General features: G+C 46.7%; 1 protein-coding gene and 1 long non-coding RNA gene across 15 annotated transcripts in view; one reads left to right on the top strand and one right to left on the bottom strand.

Annotated features, from left to right (window-relative positions):
- Positions 1–26327, top strand: part of LOC114870436 (uncharacterized) — a 128918-nt gene that overhangs the window by 31240 nt on the left and 71351 nt on the right. Inside the window, exon 4 of one of the 8 annotated variants that reach the window (XR_003788332.3) lies at positions 329–468. The exons of the other annotated variants lie outside the window; for them this stretch is intronic. This is a non-coding gene — a long non-coding RNA (uncharacterized LOC114870436). Of the gene's footprint in view, positions 1–328; positions 469–26327 lie in introns of those variants that run through there. 8 annotated transcript variants of the gene reach the window in all.
- Positions 173–24589, bottom strand: pax2a (paired box 2a). Of its 7 annotated transcripts, XM_055502358.1 has the most exons (12): positions 24412–24589; positions 23012–23177; positions 22376–22396; positions 21751–21948; positions 18537–18622; positions 18278–18397; positions 17304–17348; positions 11239–11414; positions 9334–9454; positions 3867–3968; positions 2769–2855; positions 173–2674 (listed from the first exon to the last, which is right to left on the bottom strand). In XM_055502358.1, exons 1-12 carry the CDS (start codon positions 24452–24454, stop codon positions 2598–2600), a joined length of 1242 nt encoding a protein of 413 aa, XP_055358333.1. In that variant the 5' UTR covers positions 24455–24589; the 3' UTR covers positions 173–2597. The 7 variants fall into 7 exon arrangements, with proteins under 7 accessions (XP_055358333.1, XP_055358332.1, XP_029030847.1 ...); XM_055502357.1 differs by lacking the exon at positions 17304–17348 and having other exon boundaries at positions 173–2655; XM_029175014.3 differs by lacking the exon at positions 22376–22396.

Genomic DNA, 26327 nt, shown 5'->3' with positions numbered 1-26327 from the left:
GCCGTCGTGTATTTCACATTCGCGAGCCGCGAGCCGGGCGGCTGCCTGAAGTCGCCTCGACCGGTTATAAAACCAACATCAATCCAGCAGCGGAGGGAATTCTCCCCGGAAACCTTGAACTCTGAATTACTTCCTCGCAGGGTTAATAATGAGGAGACTCTGAGTCAACGACTGACATATAAAAGAATTTATTTCTCATGTGCACAAAAAGAATTGGAACAGAACTGAAAACGAACAATGATTGAGGCCACGAGGCTTTCTGTATGGGTTTTTCATCAGAAATCCTTTTTATGTCCATGACACATCTCCTGTATCATCTTTACAACAGCGGACCCATTCCTCACGAGGTGCTCCACTTGCTGAAGCAGAGACTTGGCCTGAACGACAGCGGCGTCGAGCTGCAAGTGGACGGAAATAGGCAAATCCCAAGTGCAATTTGTAGCGGGGAGCTTCTGTTGGGGAGCGGGGCCGCAGTCCGTCTCTCTGCTCTCTGGTGCCCTCAGCGGCGACAGTCGACCCTGGTACCGGGCGACGCGTTTGCTAGCGTGGAAGGTAAAGTTTGCTTTGGATGTCGGTTGTGGACTTGTGGTACTGCAGTTGTAGTAGTGAGAGGAAGAGGAGAGTCGGGCAGTTCTGTACACGGTGGCACGACTGCGATTTGGATTGAGGCAATGATCACAACATCTATTAACCGCGATCTACTGTTGCAGAAGACTTCAGCCTGATCACGTCTTCGTTTTAAAAGGGACTTCGGGAACAAACGTGAAGCTAGAGAGGAATTTCACACCGCAGAGCTTTTGCACTCCTTCATTTTTATGCTTTTCTCCACAGGGATTACGTGTTCTGAGCCTAACAACAAAATATGATACAGAAAGCCATTTAACTCATTGCATAGTGACATAAAAACATCATCATAGAAATAAAATAAAATGACAAAGACGACCTATGTGATGTTAGCATCTGAAACCTGGGACTGATTTAGCCACAGGTTACACAGTCGTTGTGCATTTCCTCCAAGCACAACATTACATTGAGACACAAACGTAATGTAGGTTTTTTTTAGTTTGTATATCTACAAAGGGAGCCAGTACATTATTATGATACTGTAATGGTGGGTGTTGTATTATTTACAGAGAAGAATTGTCTTCACATATTCACAAATCATCCTACAAAGCAGCATTTGTTGCAACTGTTGAATAATGAGTCACTGAATTTCACCTTTTTCATCACAGTCATGTGCATCTTGTTGTTTGCCTGTTGAGTCACGACATACATGTTCAGTGTCGACTACGCATTTAAAAGATAATACTGCTTTATTTATGCATACATATACTGTAAATAAAATATTAAATATCAAACTAAGTCTTTGGCAAATGTAGTTAAAAGTACATTCACAAAATATTTTCCAAAAACAAACTGAATCAGTATTTCCTTTCCGTCCCTATGGAGAGTAATAGAACGCGAGATGGGTGGTGAATGAGTGTTCGTAAAGGCAGTTAACTTCACTGAACAGGCATGAAGAAAAAAAAAGTCTGTAAGGCAATTGTTGAAGCAAATTTACAGTTGGTTCGCTCAACTGCGTACAGCTTTGTAAACTGTGTAGGCATCTAGTGGTATGAATAAGTAGCTAAATGAAATATACTCCAGGAGAGATGAAAAGAATCTGAAATCCTCACCTCTACATGAAGACAGTATCTACTCATGGTTGAACCTCAAACAGTCATTTGACAGAATTATAAATAAATGGACCCGAATGAAATAAGCTGTGGTTATAGTGCAAAAACGTAGCCAAGCGTGATTAAACATGACTGGAAACAGAGGGAAACGTCACAAAAAGTTTGATACCTTTCTCTTTTTTTAGATTAGTGACAGAATTCTGACAAAGCCATATTGAGTTTATGGAAAAAGATGTTGAAGAATGATTTACATTTTTACATCTGATCGCTTTGCCACGGGGAGCGTGTTGCAGCCATTGGTCTTCTGTGGGTCAGTAAACGCGGCAGCACGTGCGTCATGCGTCCGGTGACGTGGGCGCCGACGGGTGGGATGGGAGCAGGCGATGTGGTCAAAGCACCAGAGTAAAGCCCGTCCTACAACAGTGGTTCAAATCGCTGCATCCTCAAGCTATGGGACCGTTTGCCTCTCCCTCTTTACTGCAGACAAATACTGCAGTTCATCTCGTAAAGGAATGTGAGGATCCATGAATAAAATAACAACAACAACAGCAACAAAGAAACAAAAATGAAAACCCACAACATTTTTTTTCCACATGGTATTCTTCACACTGTTTTTCTTCGATTTATATTTTATAATATATATATTTATATAATCTCTTAAAGTCATTCTGGAAGTGTTCAGGCCTGTGAGGGAGTCAGGGAGTAATTCTGAATGCCTGCGGAGCCCGAAGTGTGTAACGCTGCAGCTGGTCTCGACGCACCGGGGGGTCCACCCTGTCCGTCCTTCCTCCCCACGACACAACACCGCGGGGTTCGCGCTGGGATTCCGCCTCACTTCCCTTTGACCTCAGTGTTTCTCAGACGGGAACAATATGGAGGCCGAAGCCCTGGCCCTGCAGTTTGCGCTGGTCTCCATGGTAACTAGTGACGGTCGTAGGCAGTGGCAGCAGCGGGAGGTGCGGATCCACGGGATGCGGCACTATAATAATAAGGGGAACCTGAAAGTTAACAGAAGAACGAGCCGTTGGAAACCGTGACGTGAAACATGATGCAACACCACGAAGAGCGGGCCTGTTTTATACAGACGCTTACTTAGTATTGCTGGATTGCTGAACCGCCATGCTTCATTGTAAGTGGTGTACTGTGGATGAGAGTAAGGGTTTCCAGAAAAGTCCCCTCCTGGAGAACAGAGGGAGAACAGGCATTAGCAAGGAGCAAGTAACCGAAGTGATTGACATCTCTTGTAAAATACTGGGCTTTTCACATGTTACATCGTCATTGCATCACGGTCTCGTTGCCTAACAATGTGTCTGCAGCATTTCTGTGCAGCTTTCCTCCACATAGCTTCAGGTGGATTGATTGTTTTATTAATCCTTTGCTGGTCTGCAGGACCATTATTTCTAAGCAAGATCTCCAATAGGACCAGTCATCAATAATTATATCTCAGAGGATTCTGAACCCGCTATCGTGCGACGCGGGCGAGCTTGTGTTGCTGCCTCGCCGCGCTGAGCTCACATGTAAATACCGCGTGCCCCGGTTTGATTATCGGTCAGCGTGAAAGGAACATGTCTCGGAGCGATAAAGGGAACCGTGTCTTCAGTTGTCCGAGGTGATCTACACATTCTGGCAGCTATAGCATCCTCGCCGTGGGTCGTGTAACTCAAGCTCATCCCTGAGAGAGATAGTGATTTAAATATTTACAGGCCCTCCACGCCTCTGTGTGTTGACCCTTAACTGTTTGCTGTGAACCTGAACTGCAGGTTAAGTAGAGGGGAAAGAGATACGCTCTGAAGCCCAGCGTGGCCTGGGAGGCGAGGAGAGGAGCAAAAGCGGTGTTTATCGACGGGGCCGGTGAGAGTGTGCTGTGTGGACACGCCGAGGGTAATGAGCGCTGGGAGCTGGAGTGTAACTGAGAGGAACTGTCCTATCTCACGGCCACTGATTGTGGTGATCGCCTATCGAGTTCATCTAATGTCCTCGTCTGCGGATGCTAACCGCACGCTAACCGCAGCCTGACAAAGCTATAACAAGCTTTCTTCAATCCTTTGAGCCAGAAGCGGCGCTTCAAAACCTCTTTTTTTCTGTTTCCTCAATGGGGGTTTGGATGCATTTTAACGAGACCCATGCTCTGGCTGAGACAGAAGCTGTCTCATGAAAATAAAACCGTGTGAAGGAGGTAGTATCACCTACCAGGAACCATTCCAGCAAGTGTGGAGGTGGGGTAGCTGCCTTGTCCTGTGGGGGGGACATGGGGTGGGTAACCAGGCAGGGTGGTGCTGGCCATGTCTCGACCTGCAGACACAAAGACGGCCGAGCATGAAGTCGTGCAGCAGTCATTTACATAGTGATCAGTGCCTGGATTGTGCGCAGTCGCAACATATTCAGGTCAAGTGTTGGACTCTGAATCCACAGAGTCCTTCCAAAAGGTCCAAGTTCTGCCTAAACATGACATAAAACATACAGGTGCCGTTGTGTAACAGACAGATTAGCAGTAAGACACAGTGATATTTATAGGAAATCTTTCATCGCAGACTGCCACCACTGTAACGGTAACATGCCAATGCCAACAGGAGCATCAGGCCGATGAGAGCTCTCTCTGTTCCCCATTCAGACCAGTAATTACCAGTGACAGCTCTGGGCCCGGCTGGATGAAGGGGCACACAGAAGAGGGAGTTACGGGTCCAAAGCTGGCCCCAGCATCAGCCCTAAGTCTCTGCCTCTGCCCCCCCCCCCCCCCCCACCCCCCCCCCCCGTCCCCCTCCTTTGGCCTCAACTGCCCCACCAGACCTTGGGCCTGTCACGAGGCTGGAAGGACCTGGAGGCCTATTGTTAACCCCAGAGACAAGCGAGGGGTCAGAGCTGGAGAAAAGCAGGGTAGAGGGGGGGAGAGAGCAGTTGCTGTTAATGAGGGGCGAGCAGGCAGGTTTGCGCCCGTGTGCACAACGGCAGCGTCACCAAGCATGACAGAATTGATGGCCTCGCGCTGCGCGAAGCAGCCGCCTCAGTATTGTGTATCGATAATTACTAAATTATTGCAAATTAACAGAGGCAAATGAATTAAATAAAATCAAGTAAACAGGCTGAGCTTGATTGAATTTCGATCTGATCGCTGGGCCTTAAGGGTGAGGTAGTACCTGCTATGCAGGGCTGGCTGGCATACTGGCTGTAGCAGGGGCCACGGGCATGGACGGGGTAGCTGGGAGTAGAGGCATCTACAGAGAGGCTGGACTGGTGGGGCAAGATGTCAGCTATAGCAGAGTCCCCAACTGAGGAGGGGGTGAAGGGGGCAAAAGATGCCTCGTGGGGCTCCCGCTTTACGCATATGGTAGATGGATGTGATGGGTGAGAGTCTGCCAGGTGGAAAAAGAAAAAAAACTAGATATAATGTAGACCGACATCTCCTCACATGCTGCACGTACATTCACTTCAGTCATTCTGATGCATGATGGGATGGATGTAAAGCTTTTATTATGAAGGGACCAAAAAACCTCAGACGAAACCTCAGAAATTATAAAGAGGATGCGGAACGATATATAGGGTTTTTCAGCTACACACAAACATCCTATTGTTTACCAACTGAAGATCAGACCCTCATATAAATTCTGAATTAATAAGCAGACGTCTTCAGGAGTTGATTTACCCCATTTACATATCATATAATAATAATCTCATATGCATCCAGGAGTAATTCACTCAGCTAAGTGGAAACGTGCACCAGTGAAATGTTGTAGCAGTGCAACGTCAAACTGCGCCTGATCAATCAAGCACAAATGCGTAAAAGAATTTCCCAAAGGTTTTGGGGAAAACAAACAACATCATCTCACGGCTGCTTTCTCACAACAAAATCACCCCCGCAAATAACCAAACAATCGGCCCGCGGGCCGCTCAAAACTCTGCAGTTTGATCTAATTTGGCTGATGAGCGCTGGCATCTTTCATTTCACCCGCTCTGCCTTTCCAACCTATGCAATCAATGCACGCTCTGTCTCCGGCCTCCTCGCGTCTGCCGCAGAGCCTGCTCTGTTCGCTGGGGCCTACGGGGAGAGACGGCTCTTTCCCGACATCATGATAGCCTCATTAGCCCCCCCCCCCGTCATTGTTGTTTTACAACATGACTGTGTGTTGCGATTCCTCATTAAGATAAGGGCTGCTCAATGGAGGTGGGCTGCAACCCTACGACCCTAAAGCCAGGCATTCAGACAACCTAACCCAGCACTTTCCCATAGATTCCTCCAGATCCTTGTGTTTATAGCACCTGTAAATGCAGAGACACTCTAATTACACCAGACACCTTCATCTCATGAAGCCTATGTCACTGTAATGAGGAAATGACACAATATAGAATAATTCAAAGTTCTGACGTGATCAAATCGCTAAAACGAACAGCTACAATAAAAACTATAGTAATGAGCGGGTTTCCACATAATTGGGTCGAGTAAAACTCTGTCAAAGGTAATTTATTGGAAATACAATTTGTTTGGGAATGATATCACGCTAAGCTAATGCTTAGTCCTGCTTTTCATTTATTCATTATTAACATATCAGTTTTAGGTGTTTAACAATATTTATCCTCTCAAAAACACAAATACACAAAAAGGCAACATGTTCCACGGTGATACACACTAAAAGCACTGTAACACAGGACATTCATCCGAACATTAATCTCAACTCCATGACGCTGAAGGCCCCAAACATGTTTTTGAGGCTGCGCCTGTTTACACTGTGTCTTAAACTTCTCAACCCACCGTTGGCTTCTGTTTCCTTAGCGCCTGAGTAACCTTTGTCAGACAGATAGAGGTTGCGACGCAACAACAACCGTTACAAACGCTACGTTCAAGACCACTGAACTCTGAAACTAATCAGACATGGTGTTGCTTATTGTCCTGGAGACAAGGCAGAGCCTGGGTAAAGAGATTCTGTCAAATCCCAGGCCCTGATGATGGAGATGGAAGATAAACTCAGGGTCCTTGGGGACTCTCCTCCCCAGCAAACACAAGTCTGAGAGAGCGGAGACGCTATAGAGTTCTCCAACATCTGTCTAAGCCCCACCGCCGATACCACGTCCACAAACCCCATCAACCATAGAAATGAACTGTTAAGAACTTACAGCATTCCTCTGAGTGATGCATCCAGATTTAGCTGCAACAGCTTCTCTCCAGTCAGCACTTTATTTTTAAAGGTACACTGAGGAACTACTGTACACAAGCCATTTACTAGAAAAGCTCTTGTTTCAGACTGACACCGGGTCCGCAGAGAACTTTTTCAGTCTTGCAGCACGTTCAATATCGTTAAAAACGTCCCCCTTGTGGAGTTAGGGCCAAATTATCTGGACACTCGAACAACAATTATGGGTCTGTGCATCAAGTTGTGAGTAAAGATATCTTGAATTCCCCATCCACAGCTTTAAAGTCACTCATTATCACATGTGTGCTTAAAGGTCAGTGTGCTGTTGTGGAGAGTGATAGAAAAGTCACTTCAGATCTTGGTTCTGTGAGCATTAACAGGGCTGAGACAAGTCATCCCACTAGGTCCAGTGGCTACTGATTGTTTGCGCCCCGTATGAAATATCTGATACTACCAGCCCATAAAAGAGCCCCAGCATGTGTTCTACGTTTAGGGATAGAAGAAAGTTGAGAGTCATTGGATCTTTCCACCTGGTGGAGTTACATGAGCTCTGGTCCCCATTTTCTGCCCACAGGCTTTGTTGAAGCCCCTCATCAAAAAACTCATCAGCCAATTAGCAGCTTAAATGATGTAATTCAGTGCTGTTATTAGTTGAAATTTAATTGCTGGACATTTATTACCACAATGACAACGGTGTTTCCTTTAAAACGATAATCTAGTTACGGCGCAGGAAATCACCAGCGGTCCTCCCTCGGTCCCAGCGGTGCGTTCTGTGCCCTGAATCTCTCATTCATTTGCCTCCACCCGTCCTACCGTAGGTAACTGCCTTTTTCACACATTTGGGTGAATAGAGGACACAGAGGATGGCCAACGTCGCTTCTGCCGGTGCCCTTGGAAGTGCAAATCTGAGCACTTCATTAATCATTCTTCCTTAATAGATTATGCAAATTTCAGAACATAAAAATCAACAAGATCAATAACTATATGAATTTTAATTGGGAGCAGAAAACATTTAAAGTATGAATATAATCTTGTAGCTCCATCCACTATGAGAGCATAATTTATTGATAATTGGATCTCAGCCTAAGTGAGGAGAGTAATTTAGCATTTTTTTCAGCCTTGGCGTACATTCCTATTTACAGGGATTGCTAATGGCAGAAAAAATAATATTATACACTAACAACCTAAACCCAATCAAATGCTCCATGTACTACTTTGCATAGTTGTGGAAATTAAGTAATAAAAGTTTACTGGATATTACTTCAGAGTTTAATTTGGCTCTCAGAATGCTTACATTTTTAATGGCTGTATGAAACTATCTTGTTCTGTTCCACTTTAAGAAAAGTTTTGGAAGTCGGCTTCCCTATAATACAATCTGGGCGCTCACATGCATTGCTTTAGGAGGCCCCAGGCCCCCAGGTGGCTTGGAAGCCACCTGCTATGAGTGTGCTCCCCAGAGCGAGACTGCTTTCATAGGAGGAGCCCAGCATAAAAGACAAACACACACCTTTCTTCTCCTGAGGCCCACGTTTCTGGGGCAAATCTACCTCCCACATATTCAGGAATAAAAAAGGCATCTTTCTTTCCTCGTCCCTCTGAGTCTGACTACAGGGATCATGTGAGAGGGGCCGCTGCCGTTTTCAATCACGCTACCGCTCCTTTTACTTACTCACACACACACACACATGCACACACTCGCAGGCCACAGTGGCCTCATTGACAGTGATGCCCACTGCATAATTATGAGCGTTTTATTAAAAGTCTGGCATATTATTCTCAAGTCAGGGTGGCCATCGGTAAACCTAACCTCTCCTGGGAAAGCGCCTCAGCAGCTCGGATGAAACAACAGTTCAATTAAGCTGTCGACCATCAACCTGGACAGCAAAGGAAAAAGCAGCTAACGAGCAATACACGGTGACATATTACTGGTAATGCGATACAGGTCGCGAATACCGCGCGGCATTCAATACGCCGCACCTGTCATTACCTGTTGGCTCCCGGTCGAGGTTGCCATGAAAGCAGCCATGCACGTGTACGTTTTCCCCGCTAACCGCGCGTCTCCCGCCGCACGGCGTGAGGCGCGCGGCCGGCCACGGCGCCGCTCCAGTCCTTGTCAATCACCAGGCTATCAGAGCCTTTGATGACAGTGTGGCGTCGCGGCGAGAACAGCAGCTGTCTCCTATGAGGAGCGCTCCCGGTCAATCTGTTAGCGGGCCGGTCCGGGTTAGCGCAATAGCCGCTCAGGAGAGGAGTGGGAAAGGCCTGCAGGATTTAATGGGCTCCGATGATATATTGCCCCGCGGAGTCCCTTAGAAATAAACCCACCGAGTGCCACAAGTGCCTCCATAGAGCGTTTTCATTTGGTGATAAGGGTTTTATAGAGTTGGAAAACGTGCGCGCCAAAAGGAGGCGATGCAATAGCCTAAATAAGGAATTAGTTTAGATTCACATTTTGAAAAGAGCCACAGAAGCAGTGGGTGCAGGGTTCAATCCGTTTCATGTCCTGCGCGTGCGCTCTCGTAGTCAGACTGTACCTGTCACAACGGAGTAGCTCTGGGAGACGCTGGAGGCGAGCTCGGCGCTGGCGCTGGTGGAGAGGCTGGGCTTCACGTCCTCCAGGCCGGCGTTCAGGGATGGGAGGGCGTACTCGTTCGCCTGTGGACAAGCACACAACACGCGCAGAGACGTGTCAGCGGGGCGGCGAAACGCGAGGAGTGTAACTTCAGATGCGGCCGAACCGCGTGATGCGGCCGCTGCTGTATTACACACGAGGCCGCTTTTAGAACGAAGCTCCCAGTTAAGGATGCGCCATCAATACGTCCGATGGGAACCTCTGATGTATCTGAGGAGGTTCTCTCTGAATGTTCCCTGTAAATTCTGCGTCCCTGTTCGCCGTGCTTTACCGAGACCCCTGATGTATGCATGCATTAGGGCTTGTCTGAGGAGAAGGGAGAAAGGCAGAGAAGGATGAGAGAAGGATTGGGAGAGGAGTGAAAGGACGGGGTGTCAGCTGGCTCTTTGTGCTCCACTGCAGTCATCCCTGTGACCAGTCAAGGGAGGAGACATTCAGGGCTTTGTTACAGAAAAGACATGTGGTGTGCGCGTGTTTTTTTTATATGAAGGCGAGTACAACCTTAAAAATCAACCTTTGTGCTATACCTCAAGGAAGCAGGCGCCAAACCGGGTTAATAAAACAAGGGCGTTTTTTTTTTTTGGCTCATCGTGTGCAGGGTTTCTGGTGCAGCTGCATCATTTCCACATTCTCATAATACAATATTTCACTGTGCTGCTCGAGCACGCGGAGTCTTGAGCATTTATTCACTGTGATGTCAGGTTTAAGACTGTGCTACTGTAGCAGCTGTGATGACGCCTGTTGTTAATGAGAGGACGCTTCCTGACCCCACTCTCTCTCTCTCTCTTTTTTTTTGTGTGTAAGTGTGTGCACACAGTTGTGCCTGTGAGTGTTTGTATGGTGCGTGCATCTGTTTGTCTCAATGGGATGAGGTCCCGCAGGGGCGAGCTGGTGACCCGGGGCTTGTCCGCCTCTATTCTAGATAAACTCTAATTGTCTGCTTACAACTGTTTCCTGGCACTGCGCTGGATGTTCCCCTCTATTCCGCTGGGCTTCGGCAGCACAAGGGCCATTTTGTCATGCAGATGGGGGTGTGGGCCGGGCTGGGCGGAGGGCGAGTGGCAAGCACAGAGGGCCCTGAAAGCCCTGACCACATGGCTGCCAGAAGTGTGGGAGGGATGAGGCCTATTCAGCCTGGCCTCTTCAAAATGGCTTTTTAATGCCCTGATGCAGACACCAGACATGCCCCTAATAGCCTAATATCCCACCTTTTCACCAGTTAAGATAAGAGGGGGGTGTTGAGAACAGAAAGAAAAGAGGAGGTGCGCGGCGAGAGCGAAAAAGCCGCCTGATTAATATTACATTAAATTAAAACTGATTTTTCTGGACCATTCTGATGCCGTTTCTCCCCCCCTCCCTCCCCCTTCCTCTCGCCTCTTTAATGCCTTCTCCTCCGCTCTTTGTGATTGCAAGTCATTTCCAATTCGTTTTGGTATTGATCTTGCCGTAGAAATCACTTTGGTAATTAGCTGCATTAGGGCCCGTATAGCAGGCTGAGGGGCTGTCCCTCTGATTTATCGCCGCTGTAATTCCCCACGATTGCGCGTAGATGAAAATGAACTCAATTAGGGCACCGCCGAAGCTGCGCGGGCAGCCACGCAGAGTTCCAATGGAAAAATTAATAGTCTCTTGTTGTAAAACAGTCTAATGAATGTAAATAAAGTTTATCCGCTGTAATAGGCTGTAGGCTCGTAGGTCACGCTGAGCAAGAAGCTGCGCGGAGGTTTTTGTCGTCCGTCTCAGAATGTGCACAATAGAATGTAAAAAAAAACAAACAAAAAAAAACTGTAAGTGAAACGTGACCAACCTGTTCAGGTTTGATGTGCTCTGAAGTGGGGAAGACATCGGGGTAGGAGGGGCGTTCGAACACGCGGTCCAGGGCCTCGAGCTGCTGCTGCGTGAAGGCGTCCGCTCGCAGGTGCTTCCTTAAACTCTCCACGCTGCCCTGGGAGTCGCTGCCCGGGCCTGAGCCGTCGGAGCCGTCTAGAAGAAGAAGAAGCTCATTGGCTGCAGTCTTTTCACTTGGTCTCACTCTAGAAAAGGGGCCATCGAATGTGTTGAGCCTAATGGCTACGAGAGCGACGGCTCAGCGCTCGGCAGTAAATTCGAGGAGATTGAGCAGCATTTCTGCCTTTCATCATCCTTTAGATGTTTGACCGTCTCTTCCTCCCCCCCCCGTGGCCACCATCAGCACGACCATCATGTGATGGGCCCACGGTAATTGATGGATTACCTTCAGCGCAAATATATACTTGTACGGAGGAGCGTGTGTTTCGGGGAGAGAAAGTAGGGCTGGCGATTACGTACAGAGCCTCTCATTCCGCGAGCGGGAAATGGAGAGCCATTATTTAACTGTACTATTTCCTCCTGAACATATTACCCTCTCCTCTCTCTGTCTCCCGTGCTCTCCCTCCATCCCCCACATATTGCCTGTCTGCTGGAAAGCAGAATGGAGCGGGGACGGCACTCGGGCCCGCGTGAGGACGGGGCGTCGAGGGCAAGCGTATGCATTTCCTCACTTGGTCACACTCTATATAAACAAATGAGCTCATGCTTCCCCCGTTCTCTTGATCTCTGACCCTATCAACCGGGCCGGGGAGCCCGGTGCGGGCGCCCCCCGCTCCCCACTCAACGCTGAAAGTGGAAAAAAAAACAAAAACAACCCTGAAAATCTGCAGCTGAAGGCTCCAGCCGGCGTCCCGGGGAGCTGGACTCCAGTGCCTGCCTCCCGCCACCCTCCCTCCCCTGTCGACGCCGCGCCACCAACGGCGGATGAGGGCTTTAGCTCCAGTACAAATCTGTCATTCTAAATTTGCAGCAGATTATGTTCTCTCCTGGGTGAGCCGGCGGTGATATATGATATGCAAGGCCGCTATTGATTGCCTGATCCGCCGGCAGAGGAGGGAGGCGAAATGAACTTGGAATGAACATCATGCCTCAACTCATTGTGCGTATAATACTCTACTTAATCCCACATTTTTCTGTGCTATGGAATTCAATTGATCAATCATGTTCCACTGATGGTACCATTTCAGGGGCGTTATTGCCATTCTGCTCGGCTGCTTGACCTTTTTTCAATGGCTGAGGCCAGAGGATGAACCCAACTTGCACCAAGAAATAGATCCATAGAGAGAATGGAATAGGGGATCGTGATTGTGTGTGTGTGTGGGGGGGGGTCACCACTAAGATCTATTGACTTTAGCTGTGTGTAACATTCGCGTTTTTCCTCCTCCTACAGCTGCTTTTTCCTCCGTTTAACCAAATTCTCTGCTGTGTTTTTGACTCTGCTTGTTTTCGGCTGAAAGCTTGAGGTTTTTTGTTGTGTTGGAGCATTTGTGTGTCTGCAATGCACAGTTGTTGTCTGTGATAAAGGAAGAAACGGGGCCATTAATTACCTCGTATCAACTGGTCTACGAACAGGGGAGCGCTCGATCAATAGTGAAGTGTTTGTCATTCACTATGGCGGAGCGTGTTTAGACTCAGCAGCTCCTCACACACTTCAAACAAAAGCCCGTTCTCATCAGAGGACTGTGATTTAAACCTTCTGATCCACAGAAACAAGAAATTTTTTTTTTAAAGTTAGTTTTTCCAGGACATTTAAATATGTTTTATCCAGACAAATTAATTTTTTAAATACACATGTGAATACATATGTTCAAAACGTAACAATATGGCCTTTAAGTAGCAATAAGAGTAAATCATTTCTTTTTAGGACTCGCCATTAGAGGTTTATATTTGTCATTTTGTGAGATAGCTGCATTAAATCAGATTCCTCCTTTGACAGTCGGCGTGTCAAGCGGAGTGTGAAGCCTGACTGTCAGACTGTGTGTGTCTCGGTGACTGGCTTGTTTCATTTTCTCAGCGCTCCTTCATCCCCTTTGGGTGTCTCAGCAGGTATTCTCTTATCAGTCCCGCAGCACCAGCTGACTGCGTCTCTTTGTTTTAACACCCAAGTGCGAGGAGACAAACTGGAGATAACAACAAGACCCTCCGACGGGGGGGGGGCATTCACACGTCGGCCCGGGCGGGACTGAGCTTTCCGTAAAGGAAAACGCCTTTGATCAGCTCCGTCTTAATACTCTATGATGTCTACAGCATCTAATCAAGCAGCAGACTTGACTAAATAAATAGAGTGGGAACTCTTATGACTAGCTGGAAGTCACACATGCACACAGTCAGTCATTTGAACACACACACACACACAATGGCAGTAGCTACTGTTAGTGTTGCGTGTTGCTTCGTCTCTAAGGGGTCTGTTAACGTCCTCTGCTGGCTTGGTGGCACTTTATGTCCTCCTTTCATCTCCTCCGTTCCCTGTGATAAGATAACTCCAAGCAGAACAGAGGCCGGGGCTTGTTTGAAAGGCAAATGAATTCCTACACATCGCCTGGTTCCCTCTGTAAATCAATGACACGGGCTTTCCTGGATCTGAGGAAGCCAGTTGATCGTTTACTTATTTGTCCTCTGCCGATCGGGGTAAACGGTGCCATCGCAAATTGTGGATCATTTGTTGATGTTTTTAAAAAATGCAGTGGATGTTTAAAAAAAAAAAAAAAAAAAAAAAAGCAAGCACAAACAAACTGGTATACCCAGAGGGTGAACGCTCCTTCCCTGTAAGCTAGCTATATTTATGAAACCTCTGAAGCAGAAAGGAGAGAGCTGGGTGGGGGGGGGGGTGAGTGAGGCAGCAACACTGCCGTGGCTGTTAAGATCCTGTTATGTTGTGGCGTGTTTAAGAGCTTTATTAATTCGATTTAGCACCAGCAACCAGGGTCCCGTCCTGTCAGCAGGCGCGCTGCTGCGTGTTCGCGCTCAATGCCAGCGCTGAGGCGGCGTCGACAGTATATCCAAGCACTCTCCCTGCTTTATTTACTTCAGCTCAAATTCTCAGGTCTGCGCCGGCGAAGAGCGTTGGTAATAAATGAATGAATGAACGGATGCACGAGGCCTGATTGAGTTTGGAAGCGTGTGACGCTAATGAGGAGCCTTTAAGATGAAGGTTGGTGCTTCGATTCCTTGTTAAGGAAGAATAAAGTGCATTGCTGCTCCACAATAGAAGAGAAGTGTCTAAGAAAAATAATTAGGTGTGGTATAATCATGTTCTAACAATATTGCTGTTATAGCGTGGCCCGTTTGAATATGACTTATTTTCTTTGTTCTACTTTGCTTTTATCTCTTCCCTCCTCCAGACCGCTCCGTCGTTTAGCGTCGCCACCCCGTGCGGCGAGTATTTGTGGAAACGCAATTAACGTATGTCGTCTCTTCGCCTGCCTTTTTCTCCCTCCTCAAGCTGAGTAATGCACCGCTCCATTAATTCTCAGCATTGGCGCCCGTAATTGACTTTTCTCTGACATGATTCCTCTCCACCGGGCGAGTTCCCGCTCCTTATATTTTTGCGACGGCGCTCGTTGTGCATTGTTTCAGCCGCGCGCGGTCAGAAAGGAGGCGACGATAGGGGAAGGAGTGAAATGCTTAAGAGAAGCAAGGACAGAGGTAGGAGGAGGGAGGGAGGGAGGGAGGAGGGGGAGAATTGCAGTGTGGGCCCTTTTGTGTCGTCCTCTACTGTCGGGGTCCTAACAGCTTCTTGTCTCTATGTTACGCTCTGTGGCCCCTCTCAAACCTGGGCTTTTCTCTCCCACACAGACCCCATCAGGGCCATCATAGTGCTCATGATTCCATTTATTTCTGTCTCGCTCTGGATGCATTTATTTTCTAAAGTGATCCTCTATTGACTCATTGTCGTGGACTGGCTTGACTAGCCAACCAGTGTGGGCACAGGTTCAAATTCATACACTAACTGGTTTAAGCTTCACAAATGGCTCATGTGTGATAAGAGATAGACACTTCACACGCTCTAAAAGGGCCAAGAATCAAATCTGAACAAATCAAAACAGGGAATGTATTCATTTTTCCTCAAATCTATTGAATGAGGTTCATATGACTCCGGCTGCTGTGTGATCGCACTTTTAGATCACGAATGAACCCGCTATTATGTGTTTTTTTTTTTACTCTCCGCTCACACACTCATCAGCTCTTTTCACTCCTCCCACACCCGCGCTACTAACGCAAGTTATGGCCTTTGCTTTCACCATGGAATTTATCACTGTAGACCTCGGCCTGTCCTCCTCATCCTCTGGATGCTGCGAGCCACTGATGAGGGACGCACGCAATTAGGTCACATCAACCTGAGTGCATGCGGCAGCAAGGTCAAAACAGTGGTGTAAGACTAGTGAAACACTGAATTTACATAAAAACGCAGCTCCAATGAAAACCTCTAATTCCTTCAAAAAGGCCTCATAATAATCATCTTTAGGAAGTTGGTACAAAGCCCCAACTTTTTAAATGAGTGCATGGACTTCTAGCGGTATTATGCTCATTTGACAATCACACAGCAGTTGTCACCCAATCCTCTCTGTCTTTTCTTGGCTTCCACTTCCACCATAGGTTTAAATGACTGAGTGAGAGCATGCTGTACAACAGGCTAATTTCCCCACTCCACTATTAATGCATTTGGCAGGAACAACATTCCATTTCCTGTAATGAGATACACAAATAAATCTGGCTATGGATAGATTCAGGGTGGGGTGGCGGTGATGGCGGTGGGAGGAGTGTGTGTGTGTGTGTGTGTGTGTGTGTGTGTGTGTGTGTGTGTGTGTGTGTGTGTGTGTGTGTGTGTGTGTGTGTGTGTGTGCGTGTGCGTGTGCGGGGGGGGCACAGAAACGCATTCTCCCAGCACTGGCATAATTGGTATCGCTGCTTGCAGACATGCAAACCAATCTCTCCACAGAAAGGGCTGAGACTCTCTCTTTTCCCCCCTTAAGGCTATTTCCTTTGTCTTTTCGATAGCTTGCACATCCAAGATAGAGGGAGGGAGGGAAGGAGAGATGTTAATTTGTGAATTAATGGCTTTTCTCTGCAGAATTGCAAATTCTTTTAAATGTCACTATACGTGCTGTGTGAGGAGCATCTAAAGGCACTTTAACAAACAGACACATGCAGCATGTGTATTGTAATGTACCTATGCACAGATCCCAAAACTGACCGCTGATCAAGGTGAGGCAGCACCTCCTTTTCCCCCTCCTCCCCTCAAACCCACGTTTTATACTCGTCTGTCTCCGTTTCCTCCTCCCCATCTTCACCAGAAGCCGTCCCGTGTAACATGCTACTTTTAATTTGCAATAACAAGGACAGATTAATGGCTCTTATTGCACCTACGTCCCTGAAGCTCATCTTACAGGGACCCGGTGTACATAACGCATGTCACACTACATTATCTCCACAGCCCTCCAGTAATGGGGACCTTTCTCTCCCTCAAAGGGCAACAGCTGACTTCAGCCACACCAGGATAATGCACCTCCTCTACCAGCTGCAGTGCAGGAGATGTGCAATAGTGTCATTTGCATTTAAAGCCTAGTCATATAATCACACAGACACTTGAGACGCTTTAGGATAAACATTTTTGTCTAGCTTAAGTTGTGTGATTACTGCACTGAATCTCCCATTGTCTATTGATCTATTTACTTATGTTTGCATTTATCAAGTTGTCAGACAAAGTGTTGCATCAACAGACAAATGTCTCTGTAGCTTTGTTTTGTAAAATAGTAGCAAAGAAAAATCCAGACACTTTGAAATACAAACAAAGAATAATATAGACATCCACAAAGTTTAGAACCGCTTAAAATGCAGTTTCCACTAGCTACAGTATGTGAGTCATTGCTACATTCTGAATTTAATTTAATTGAATGTCTCAGGAGATTATTTATGGGAAAAGCCCCCCTTTAAGTTCATAACCCAGAAAGAGCAGAAAAAGCAAGAGAAGGTTAATGTCTGATTGACCAAAGCAAAAGAGAAGGTTGTCTAACTTCAACTTACAATGTCCTATTTTCCTCCCATCCAAGTGGTTGCCACTCCAGAGAACTAAAGAGACAGAAACATAAAAGAAGGAAGCGGCCCGTTTTGATGAGTGCTCTTTGAGATCATTTTCAACCACATCATCCCATCATCCACCTCACAGCAGACTCACACACACACAAACACGCACAGGCACACATGTAGCCCCCTCCCTGCCTCCACCGGTCTGTTCCTACACCTGTTCAGGCCTCCACCAGGGACATGTTAATTCATAGGCATTAAAAAAGCCAATTGTTTGCACAACCGATAATCTATTAGCCCTCAGGCAGTGTGTGTCCACTCTTGCCTTGCCTAGGAATGAGAAATCCTGGCATGGACCGCATTGGCTTCACTTAATCTTTGAGCGTATCTAGGTCTATTTCCTTAGCGGTCCCCTGGTGGGGTGAAGTCTGCAGTTTTACAAAAATACTTCCTTTTTTTTAAATGATGTGTTGCCACTTGAGCACCACAGAGTAAAAATATAAACCGGACGAAATGGTTTCATATAGTGTAGCTTTAAATGATAACTGTATCAAGGCAGAAATCACAAAAGAGCTTCCTTTTCTGCCCTTCGTCATATTATAGGGATGGAAGCAGGACGCAGCAGCGCTGATGCCTTGCCAGGGGGGATTAGAGCCGTATGACAGTTATACGGCATATCTAGAGTACGTCTGAGCGTGCGGTAAAATTGAGACGCAGCTCTGTAGGCGTGTGGTAAAACGTGGGGGCATCACGGCGCTGATTGAATCAACAACACTCGCCCTGCCTGGTATTCGGCATAACAAGTCACTGGAGACGGCGCAGGAAGCGTTTGGCCGCGGCGCTGTCATAAATGCCATCTTCCTCACACACAGGGCGAGGAAGAAAAAAAAAGAAAAGGGAAAAAGTGGGAGACGAGTGATGGAGAGGATTAAAAGGACGGGAGACAAAAGGGAGCTTGTGTGCGTCCGTCTTACCATCGTCTCGTTTCCTCTTCTCGCCGTTGGAGCGGGGGATGCCCAGGATGCCGTTGATGGAGTAGGACCCCACGGGGTCGTTGGAGGCGCTGGTCACGGGCGGGGAGGCCGTGCTGGGCACTGGGGGGGGGGGGGAGAAAGCCGAGTTAGTGTGTGCACGGTGGATGTTTGTGGCCCGTCTGTGTCAGCAGCTCTGATTGGCCTATTTGAAGCCCCCCCCCCCACCCCCACCCCCCGTAATCCGTGCGTGCCTGCTCACCTATGGTGTGGCCGGGCGTGGAGAGCGGCGTGACGGATCCGTCCGGGGACGGGTGGAATTGCTGTTGGACTTTGGTGCGGATAATCCTGGAAAAGTGAACACAACACGCGCGGATCAATCAATAGCGCTCCCGGAGCAGGGAGATTTCACCCCGTCCCCGGGACGCGCCGACGCCGGGACGCGGCGCCCACTCACTGCCGCGCATGTACAAGCGCTCCCTCGCCCGGCGCCGCTCGTGCCCTCGCACCCGGGGCCCCCGGCACAAATAGCCAATCTCTGGGCTTTAGGAGCAATCTCCTCTGCTCCCGCCTGAGAGCGACTACCGGTCGGCCCCTGAGATTGTGGATTCAATCTAGCAGGATTCTGGGGTTAGAAATATGATAAAGTCCCCACACCAGTTAGATGTGATGTGGCGGGAAAGTCTTCATTGCACTTTGGTCTGAATGATCTTGCAAACAAAGCATGAAATCACATCAATTCACCTCAATGATCAGCTTCACTGGCTTTACCTGGCCAACTTTAATAATCTCCCCTCTCCTGCTCCCCACTCCCTTTTTCTCCTGGCTCTCTCTTTCTCTCTCCATCTCTCAAGCCCGATCTTTCGCTCCTCTCAGTCCCCGTCATCCTCCTTTTTCTCATTTCTGCCTCACTGTACTTCACAACGTCGTCCTCTCTTTCTCTCTTATTCCTTCTCCATTGCTTTCTTTCTGTCCTTCCTCCTCTCTTTTCCTGTCACCTCTCCGGATTCTGGTGGAGCTGTATTTATGTTTTTGCTCTTTTTCCAGCTTATAGCACACAGGGATCCTCCGGGCTCACCAAGGATCACAGCCTATTGATTGGGAGTCCGGAATAGAAATGTTGATGAAAAATGGCAGCGGGGACCAGCACATGCAAATGGTGATCTATAAATTACATGTGACAGGAAAGCAATAGTCTTATTGGCCCAACCTGAGACCACTGCCACATTCAGTGTCTTTTAATCTGCGGTGCGCTTGGAAAAAAAGGGGCAATCAGGAAATGATGAGGTTGGAAAAAACAGAGATTTCACACGCGTACAATGAAAAGTTACAGTGGGATTTTCCTCCAGCTGAGCTGTAGCTTTTTGGGGCCGGGATTGTTTCCCATTAAAGCGTGACTATGATAATCTTCTGATTGACACATGAACGTGGGATCATTGAATAACAGCCCGCATTACGCACTGACAGACATGAACCCCACACGGAGGCGCGACAGAAAGCGATTTCCTCAGACTGCACGCCAGGCGAGTGGCGCTCACATGTTGTGATTCAGCAGCTACGGGGTTAACTTCCTCAGGGGCACGAATGTACATCAGGTTCTTTTCATTCTCCTCTATGTCATGGCTCCTCTATGCGCTCTCCTTCGGGCATGGCAACACCCCCTCCGCGAAACACACATCAATATTTTATTTGAATTTCTAACATCACACCACAACTGTTATCTGACCCCGTGACTCGAGGGAGCCTCATAAATTCAAGGACTTTGTTTCAAATCCATGTTGTTGATATTGAATAAGCAATTTGGATGGGTGAATTAACGACTCTGGTGTTCGGCTGTTGTAAAAAGAAATCCCTAAAGAAATATTAAAATGTAGATCAATGCGATTGAAAGGCGCTTAGGAGCTCGCGGTGGTGCCTCTGTCCACTGGGCCTTTGTGCAGGAGGTGGAAACTCCTCTCTGGGCAAACAAAACAAAGTGCAACCTGGTCTCTGTGTAATCTTTAATAATTCATGCAGGAAAATCTGTTTGAAGCCAGGACATCCTCTTTAGTTAAGAGAGCAGAGGTCACCCCTTGACCACAGGCACCGCCAGGGGTCCCCTGTCTCAGCCTGCACCTTCCTCGCTCTCCTCCTGCTGCCAATCTTTCCCAATCCTCCTTTTAGGATCTCAATACAATATTTAAAAAAAAACACGTCTTGTGACACCTTTTAGAAGCTGCACAGTGTTTTACTGTGTTGTACAGACGAGTACTGCCATGCCTTAAGAATTTTAAGAAAACGCTGATTCGTGCGTCGCCAGCAGGTTTGATGTTAATTATTAATGTGCAGGCCAACTTAGTTTCAAAGGACACCATGGAAACCGTTAATTCCCACACGGCTCAAATTTCAGCACGTAATAAATGTCTCATAGTAGAAACATAAATGGCTAATTTCTGAATACATTAACCTGGAACAACAGGTGGAAACAGAACCTGCCTCTAAAGGACCTGTTGAATTATGTCCACCGCATCCTGTTTTTCCTAAAAACGCCATTTCTCCTTCTTGAAACCACTAATCCGCCTCCTGCGTTTAGCTGTATGTGTTATGAGACTCGCTTTAGCTCATTAAAATGTAATGCCGATGACCAGCTCTCTGGAACAGTGAGTTCTAACCAAAGTTCATCGCTCGCAGTCACCGTGGGGCTCTTTTTTTTCACTTTGCACACATGCACTGGGGCTTTTCAACCGGCGTCCTCTGACTAAAGACACTTTGTCCACCGCTGCTTGTGGAAAAGGTGAAGGTGTAGGGTGTCTGCTGCTTTAGCTGCCTCGCTCTGTGCAACAGCAGCTCTTTTATAGTCTGGACCAGCACTGTTTGTCGACTTATGCTGCGTTTACATACAAACGTAACGGAGCAAAATAATAATAATAATAATAATAATAATAATAATAATAATAATAATAATAATAATAATAATAATATACAGGTACAATATCCTGCTGCACGTGTATTAATTTGTGACCTCGGTGCTGGAAAACCGAGGAATTGCTCGGCAATAAAAAGCGCTGCTGTCGCCTGTGTCGCAGTGTGGTCCGTCTATTGAACGACTTTGTTGGGTATTTCCTTCTGCCTCTGGATCTGGTTACGCGGTATTGATCGGTTTTTATCGAGACAGATGTGAATCTCCGCGGCTCCAGACTCCGCTCTCACTGCCTGTGTCGCGGAGGGCCCGCACAGGAGATTGAATTGCACGTACGAGACCACCCCGGATAGACTCGGTTGGAAATGACTATAGTTCAGCCTTGTACGTGGCGAGACTTATTTGTGTATTTATCCCATCTAAAATCTAAAATGTCCGTTTTTTTCTCAGTTTTTCCGCTCGTTCTCTGATTGCGGCCACGCGTGAAATCAAATGAGCGACGATGCCTTACGGAAATAATTTACGCGCACGAGCAACTTAGGAAATAAGAAATATAGCACGCGTTTTTTTCACCTACCTGTTGATGGATGACACGCTGGGAACAGTGTCGTTGTCGCACACGCCTTCAGCCAATAGCCGGTCCCTTATCTCCCACGCGAACATGGTTGGGTTCTGGCGCTTGTATTCTGCAATTTTATCCACCACTTTCGGAGTTGCGACCTTTGGTTTGGAGCCACCAATGACTCCAGGTTTAATACTGCCGGTTTCGTAGTACCTGCATGTGGACAGAGAGAGTGTTCCTGAATGCATCCCTCCTTAATTCAACAATCCAGCCAGTCTTTGACACATGGGGACGGTGCATTAGAAGTCGTTTGTGTATATACAAATCTAACGACGAACTTCTTTAGTTACAGAAAGGGGCAAATCATACAAATGCTTTAATTTATCAATTGGTCTGGAAGTGGGATGTTAGATGGGCCTAACTGGGTTTCAGCTGTAAAGTGAACAGAGCGGATTCTTCACTAAATTAAAATCACACAATATGAGCAGTGAGACGGACAGAACAAAAGACAGTTTAGCTGTAAGAGCACAGTAGACTTTAATTCCAGGCTCCATGAACCTAAAGTAGCATGCACTACATGCCACCACGACCTACTGGTAAATGTTGGTGACAAACATTCAGTGTGTGTGAAATGAAATACCTCTGAAATGCCTTCTGATAGCTGAAAAAAATATATTTCAGAATATTATCTCACAGCATAGTGCTCTTAAGTAAAATAAAATAGAGCTAAATTCTCCGGTTTTAGGGAGCTGTTACACTAACGGAAAAAAATGTATGAACATAAAATATGTGTTTATGGTGTTTTTGTGATGCATTATGATGCTGGAAGTTGAGTTTATAGCGGCCATAGATTAAGGTGTTTTTCTTAGTCCTGAAATATCCTGTGTATGTGTAAAAGTGAGAAGTCTCCAAATGATCTCGTGGTTCTTTATAGCATTTTCAATATCACCCACAATCCTCTACAATATTAATACAGCCTCATATTCCTCTGGGATATTTTTTATCCCCAGTGTCTCGCTGTAAACTTTCCACTAAAATTTATTTCATGATTATGATGCTTTTCTCGTGCGAGGCTGCAGGTGATTGATAGAAAAGCTCGGACGCAGAAGTGCTGTGGTCAAGAAAAAAAAAAAAGAGACAGAAAAAAGGAAGAATGACCTGCCTACATAACCGATGACCGCGGCTGAAATAGAGCTGGGTGCGCACATATACGAGCTACGGAAGATTGATGTTTGACACACATAGGGCTCTGTTGGTAGTGGATCCCTCCTTTTACCTGCCGAGGATTTTGCTGACACAGCCGTGACTGACCCGTAGCTGTCTGGAGATGTCGCAGGGCCGGACGCCCTGGTGGGCCAGCTCCACGATCCGCTGCCTCACCACGTCCGGGAGGGGTCTGCCGTTCACAAACACCCCGCCGAGCTGGTTCACACCGCCGTGCCCTGCGTGGGATACAACAGCGGCACAGGGGAGCATAACATTACATACCTGCAGAACACACGGCTTCCGTCGACGTCACCTCATTTTGGCGTCTAGTTTTGACGGAGAGAGCTATTGGTTGTGTTATTTTCCCAATTTCAAAGCGTTTCTGTTACATACAAAACGGTGCAATTTAACTGTACAACTAAATACAAACGCAGCACATTTCAATTTTAGTCCCCAGTATTATGAAGATTTTTGTGCCCTAATTTACCAACAGGAGAACTTTAGGTTTTATAATAATAATAAAAATAAAATAATAATGATGATAATAATAATAATAATGATAATATTAATAGGCCCGGACGTGGTGTGAATTTAGACTTTAAGGTTCGGATTCTTTCCACCAATAAAAACACTTTTAGGTAACATTTCCTAGCAGCACATCTTCCACTGCAGCCCAACACATGTCGCAGATATAACGTTTCAGCCTGTTTCATTTTTCCCGCACAATTACTGTAAATAATTAAATTGAGCGTTGATAACTCACATTACAAGCGCGGATGCTGCGAATGAAGGGGGATAAATAATTTAAGCGCGGTGCGGGTCTTCTTTACGCATATCGTATGGAGAAAAACACGAGGAAATGAACTGTTAGAATATCTGCCTCGTGTTTGTCCTGTTTTTTTTTATTACACCCAGGTTGAAAGCGAGATGTGTTGAATTATGTTTACATCCATTTACACACAACGTGCTTCTTTCTTTCTAAATGACCTGACATTTCACAGGTAATAAAAGCTTTGTATTTAAATTGTGTTTCTGCTTCCTCGCCTAATAAACCTAACAACGTTTTCAGTTTTACTATTTGTTTAATTATAACTTTATAAACAGGACAGATAATACTATCTCTTACATGTGTAATGGTTCATAATTTAAATAACTCTCAATGCTTCGTTTTATTATAACCGTTTTAGAGGTCTGTTCAAATTAACGTAATTTAATTTATATTCACATAACGTAAACCAAAAGCTATGGTGATACTGACTGTATTAAAAGTCTACTGAATAAACTGGGCTGAAAATGAAAATATTCTCTTTATATGTAAAGGCACAATTAACACTACTCACTTCCTGCTTTCTGTTTAGATTAACACACCATGCATTGCAAATGCATGCAATGTCATGTATTAAATTCATGCCGGAGTTAAAGTGCAAACGCTGACACGATTTTGCCTAAAAACTAATTCATTATACTCACGGTGCATCGCTGAGAAGGGGTCTGCTTTGCAGTGAATATCCATGGGATAGCAAAGGAAAGAAAGGTAATCGACTGAGGTCGCCGTTTCGCCTTGGTGATGCAGCTTTAAATTAATAAAAAAAAAAATACAAGGATTTGTATTTCGGTGTGAAACAGGTCCGCGTGGGAAGAGTCCGCAGGCTGCAGCGGCGAATAACTTCTTGGAACGAATGCTAAGTTTACCTCCTGTTAAGTCTGCGCTCAAAAAGTCTGCGGAGGGGCTGTCAGGTGCAGAGCATGACCCACGCGTGTGCAGAGCGCACCAGTCGCTGCAACACTGGCTCAAACCGGGTCACTCTTTGTGTTTGTAGAACATCATGAGCAAAACAAAGAAGTAGTTGAAGCCTCCACGGGTCCGCTCGGGAGGCTGTGGCCGAAAAATCCCTCTCCTCTGACGGAGCGGAGCGCTGGCGGGCTCTCTGGTTTAATCAGATGGGGGCGGAGATGACAACAACACGGACAAGGCGAAGTACAGAGCTGTGTGTCCCCCTCTCCTCCAGAATGGGCTGTGCCTGAGCGAAGCTTTGGGCTGAGAATGAAAGCCCTCTCCTTGTGTGTCTGTTTCTAAAAGCTGCAGTCCCGCAGATCACCCCCCCTCCACCCTCATCCCTCCTACCTCCATCCCACAGATCCCCTCGCATAGAGATGGATGACTTGTCAGACAAAGGCAATAGATTCCAACACTTTGTGATTCGCCCACGTAAAAACCTGCAGCTCAAATGAGGAGGTCCCTGCATCCGACAGCCAGGAAGGGGAGGGAGACGAAATGGGAAATGATGAGACTTTGGGGTGAAGAATCAAGGAAATTAAAGGCAGGGGGTAGAAGAGAGGTAAAGCACTGTCAGGCGGCTGTATGATGTCTAAAGCGATGCTACTCAAATGTTTTCAGGACTCCCCGTGGAAACACACGATGAGACGCATGGGGAGATTTTTAAAGCGATAGCCAACATTTACCCAGTGACTGTGAATTCACCACGTTCTTCGTAAAGTAAATTATTGTAAAGTACAATTTTGCGAGTGTTTTAAATTCATGGGATTGGCTGAGCTTCTTGTTAAAAAATGGGATTTTTTTTGCTTTTAGAAATGTGTTGCACCCTGAAGCTTCCGACTTCGTTCCTTTTGTAGCTCACTCTTTATAAAAGTGACCTGGAATCAGTCTTTAGCCAAAAGCCTGACAGTCTTCACAGCTTGAGCCTCTTTTTTATTACCAAACAGCCTCGTTTTGCTCGTCAGCCGCGTGGGGCCAAACAGGTGCGCCAGGTGAGCAGGCTGCGTGCAGTGGGAGAGTGAGTCAGTAGGCCACCATCATCGCCATCATTACCATCATCATCATCATCACCCGCTCAGCGCCTGTGCGCAGCGCCTGTAGATGGCGCTCACACAGTAGGTTACGCGGCCCGCCGTGCTCGCGCCGACGGACCGCTGCTGCTGCTGAGGTTGACAGGGTCAAAGGTTGATGGCGAGCCCACTGTATCTGACTTGTGCTCTCAGCCAGATGGACTGAGGCAGAAAACCAGGAGGAAAACACCCAGTCAGAATAAATGATGTGCTTTTAGATGTAGTCGGTTAAGTAGGTGGTAGCAGGGGTTCATATTCATCTCTGTGGCATATCTGTGATTGCTACTTAGCCAAAGCAGCTGTAGTCATGACATACTTTTATTAATAATGTTAGTGGAGGGCTTCACTTCAGTGTTATATGCAGTGCTATTAGAATGCAGCAGTATGGCTTGGATGTAATAATTATTGATACATTATTGATATTTAAATGCCACTCGTTATTTAAATGTTTTGTGGACTCCATGGTGCTGGAAGTCCAGCTGCCCTCTGGACAACTTTGAGGACGATTCCTCCTTTTAGGTTCTTTTTTTGGGTGGGGG

The sequence above is a fragment of the Betta splendens genome, chromosome 15 (genome assembly GCF_900634795.4).
Source record: "Betta splendens chromosome 15, fBetSpl5.4, whole genome shotgun sequence".
Lineage (NCBI taxonomy): Eukaryota > Metazoa > Chordata > Actinopteri > Anabantiformes > Osphronemidae > Betta > Betta splendens.
Note: the sequence above shows the minus strand (reverse complement) of the source record. Positions and strands in the feature narration are given on the sequence as shown.